The sequence below is a fragment of the Alosa alosa genome, chromosome 10 (assembly GCF_017589495.1).
Source record: "Alosa alosa isolate M-15738 ecotype Scorff River chromosome 10, AALO_Geno_1.1, whole genome shotgun sequence".
Lineage (NCBI taxonomy): Eukaryota > Metazoa > Chordata > Actinopteri > Clupeiformes > Clupeidae > Alosa > Alosa alosa.
The window spans coordinates 7480823-7484496 of record NC_063198.1 but is presented as its reverse complement, the minus strand read 5'-3'; the positions used below and the strand labels follow the sequence as shown (position 1 = coordinate 7484496).

At 42.1% G+C, this 3674-nt stretch overlaps 1 protein-coding gene across 1 annotated transcript in view; it reads left to right on the top strand.

The window, feature by feature from the left end:
* LOC125302550 (ubiquinol-cytochrome-c reductase complex assembly factor 1) overlaps positions 1–692 on the top strand; it is a 22425-nt gene extending 21733 nt beyond the window's left edge. The window contains exon 9 of the mRNA XM_048255789.1: positions 1–692. This exon is cut by the window's left edge and continues 69 nt beyond it. Within this exon, the coding sequence (XP_048111746.1) occupies positions 1–66 (66 nt within the window). The 3' untranslated portion in view covers positions 67–692.
* The last annotated feature ends 2982 nt before the right edge of the window (positions 693–3674 follow it).

Genomic DNA, 3674 nt, shown 5'->3' with positions numbered 1-3674 from the left:
GCGGAGGAGAACGCTCAGAGCATCCTGAAGGTCACCACGCCCACGTACAATGACACTGGCCTCTGAAGCCCTGCCGTCTCCCTCCCTCTATCTCTCTCTCTCTTCACTCAGTCCCATGAAGCCCCCCCTCTTTTTCTCTTTGGAGACTATAGACAAGATGGCCATCAGGCATCAAGAAACATACATACTGTACACACACACATAAACACACACACACACCATCTTTCATTTCATTCTCTCTCTCTCCTCATACCTCATTCTCTCTCTCAGTCTCTGTCTCTCTCTCTCTCTCTCTCTCTCTCTCTCCGTCTGTCTGTCTCTCTACTCTCAATTTATAGCCCCATGAAGCAATCTGTCAAAGAACGTGTGTAAACACAGGACTCCCATAAGCGTTGAGAGTGTGGATGATCTCTTACCGGAACTGTGTATGTATGTTTTGCACTGTCCTTTTCTAGATTAGAGAAGGATGTTCTGTATTTATATGTCTCTCTTCTTTTACTGATGCCATATTTATAAGAGTTCTGTTTAGTCCTTAAAGAATCTCTCACATGTCCTGTTTTGTTTGGATGCATTGATTCCGTCTTCCTCTCCCTCTCACTGCATTATGGGAAATGTCCTTGCTGTCACAGATGCTGTTCAACATTGGGGTTTTTTCGGTTTTAACTCGAATAAAAATGTTCTCTGGTTGTGTACTTCTGTTTCGGCTCAGTGAATCTCTCTTCAGCCTCGGCAGCGTTCCACAAACATCCTACTTACTCTCAAAACTGGCAGCCTATAACAAACACAAGCTATTCAAGTTAGAATGATCAAGGTCAGATATAATTGGTGTGTTGCTTAGATTGAGGGAAGATTTAGGGCAGTTGTGGCCTACTGGTTTGCGCTTCGGACTTGTAACCAGAGGGTTACTGGTTCAAACCCCGACCAGTAGGAACGGCTGAAGTGCCCTTGAACAAGGCACCTAACCCCTCAATGCTCCCCGAGCACTGCTGTTGATGCAGGCAGCTCACTGCGCCGGGATTAGTGTGTGCTTCACCTCACTGTGTGCTCACTGTGTGCTGAGTGTGTTTCACTTATTCACGGATTGGGATAAATATTTAAATGCACATATTTAAGTTTAATTTCACTTCTGGTTACGCTTGAGGAAGCAATGAAACAGCAGTGGGCTTCTTTCCAGACGTACCTGCAGAGCAAATTCAAATTTGGGGTTTGTCTGGGTTCATCCAGGCTAGGAAGTAACATTAATGGACATGTTAGGGTTACATCACATTAAGTGTTTTGAATATGCTTGATCGTATGTTATATTATTTACAAAGGTAATGTACTTTTCTATTCCCCGATATCATCTATAGATAACAAGTCGGCACAATCAGTTACAGTTGTCTTTCTCTGTGTCGGGTAACAGTAGGCTGCTAGCTGATACATGCAGGTCACCCTCTGGTCTGATGACACCGGCTATTTGTGAGGAAGGTTTCCACGGTAACAGGGGTGTCTCCTTTCACGGCGTTGGGCTGATGGACGGATAGCTAGCCCTGAGGGAGCAGAAGGAAAAAGGGAGAGGGGCCAGGGTTTGAAAGAAAGGGTGAAAGGGGAGGTGATGGAAGGGTTTATTTTGAGCTGTTGGTGAAGAGACCAGCAGGGGGAGCCAGAGGCTCTTGTGTTCTCTCTGGCTGAGCACTCCTGGCCTGGCCTTGTAGCAGTACAGTTCTTTGATCCAAGTTGGTGAGGAGTCACTTGGAGAATTAAGTTCAGTTTAACTCTTTGTTTCTAATGACCTCTAATGAAGATTGGCTTACAGATGCTTCAGTGAAATTTGTGCAGAGCCTTGTTTTGAGACTTAAAGGAATAGTACGTCATTCTAACCCAATACACACTTTGTCACATTCAACAACAATTCTCCATGCAATGCACTAGCAGTTGGTTCTCTGTGTGCATTGGTACACAAAACAAACAGTAGCCTTGTTTACATGAACACGTTTAATCGGATTACTAATGGAGTAATGGCCCAATTGTATACAAAATGCCTCATGTAAACACCTGAACCGATCGGATTCAGCCCAATCGGACTGAGAGAAATAGTGTACACAACTTGGAGCTTCTAAATGCAGATTAACCGCCAATCAGTTGATTTTGCCTTCATTTGGTTGAGATTTCAACCAACAATTTGGTTGAAATCTTTAATCAGATTCATTCAAATCTTATTGAAAACCAAAACATCCCTGTAAACGTGGCTAGTGTTGTGTTCCCTATGGTTCCCACTCATAACACTACTGCAGCCAATCAGAAACAGGTGCCACTGTTTAGCACCCACAAACCTATGGAGCACTGAAAGGAGTAGTCTTGTTTAGAGTTCAAATATAAACAATATTTCTGCAGTATTGCTAACCTTTTGTGTAAGTGTCAAATATGGTGAATAACACACAATTTTATCATCACAGTCACATGCCCAGGTGTTTATCCTCATAAGCCAGCTTCAGGCTACTTCTATTAAAACATTGGCAGTCATTCAGCCCATTGGCAATAGCAACTGATAGTTTCCCCCAGAGCAAACAGTCCGTTGGTGTTTGGGTTTGTCTTTGTAGGTTACTGTAGTGTTATCACTAAACTGTGCAAGTAAAAAGTTCAGCTGCGGAGGTCACCAGCCTCTGGCCGCACAGGGACGATACAGGCTTGTCAGTTGTTGTTTGTCCCAAGGCACTTACTTAAACGCTATACATTTGAACTTTAACCCTTAAAGGTGTACAACGGGAATCTTTGAAAAATGAACGCTCTAAAGAATATCTGGGTCCATTGAATTACATTGATTTTTTAGAACCTTCTAAATCTAAAGAGTATCTGGGACCTTAGAACAACATAGATTTTTAGAACCTTCAATTGTTGCGGAATGGAATCTTATGTTAGAATGATCAAAAACCCACACCTTTAAGGGTTAAACCCCATAGCCAGGGTAGGATAATAAGTCATGTGAGACATTGTGTTAAGCCTTTTTTTATTTAGATTATTTCCACAAATATTTGCCAACGTCTGACACAGAACTAGGGCACCTGCTTGCTTTGTGGTGTCATGCACGAGCCCTCATGATACATTTTGTAATACAAGGAAGTAGGATCGTGTCTGTTGGATTGTAAATTTGTTTTGTAAAGATAACAGGAACATGTTAATATGTTGTAAATTGAACTTCTCCCCGTGGACTCCAATAATGAAATTTACCGCACGAAAAAATATGAACGCATTCATAACATAGATAACCTATGGAAAATCACATACATGCCTGAGGTAGATGATAAGGCTGACACAGAACAGGCCTGATTGGCATCTCCCTTATAAAGAGAGTACAAAGTGTTGTTACCAAGCAGATAGCAACTTCATGTCTCCCAGACAACTAGGACTCTTGACCCCCCCCTTACTTTCACATTCAGATCTCTCCTGAGCATTATCTGTTAAGAGGCCTCTTAAGTCTGACAATCGGTGGTTGTTAACCACACCTGCAATCATCAATATAATTTGTCATCCATCCAATTTACATTGCGATAACGCATGTAGGACAACATCAAATGTATTCAGGGTTCCACAATAACAGAAATGATTCAACAATATGCTATAAAAGTCATGGAGTCGAAATATCTACATTATAATGCCTATAGGCTCTGATATGGCCTGATTTTGGGCATTAATAG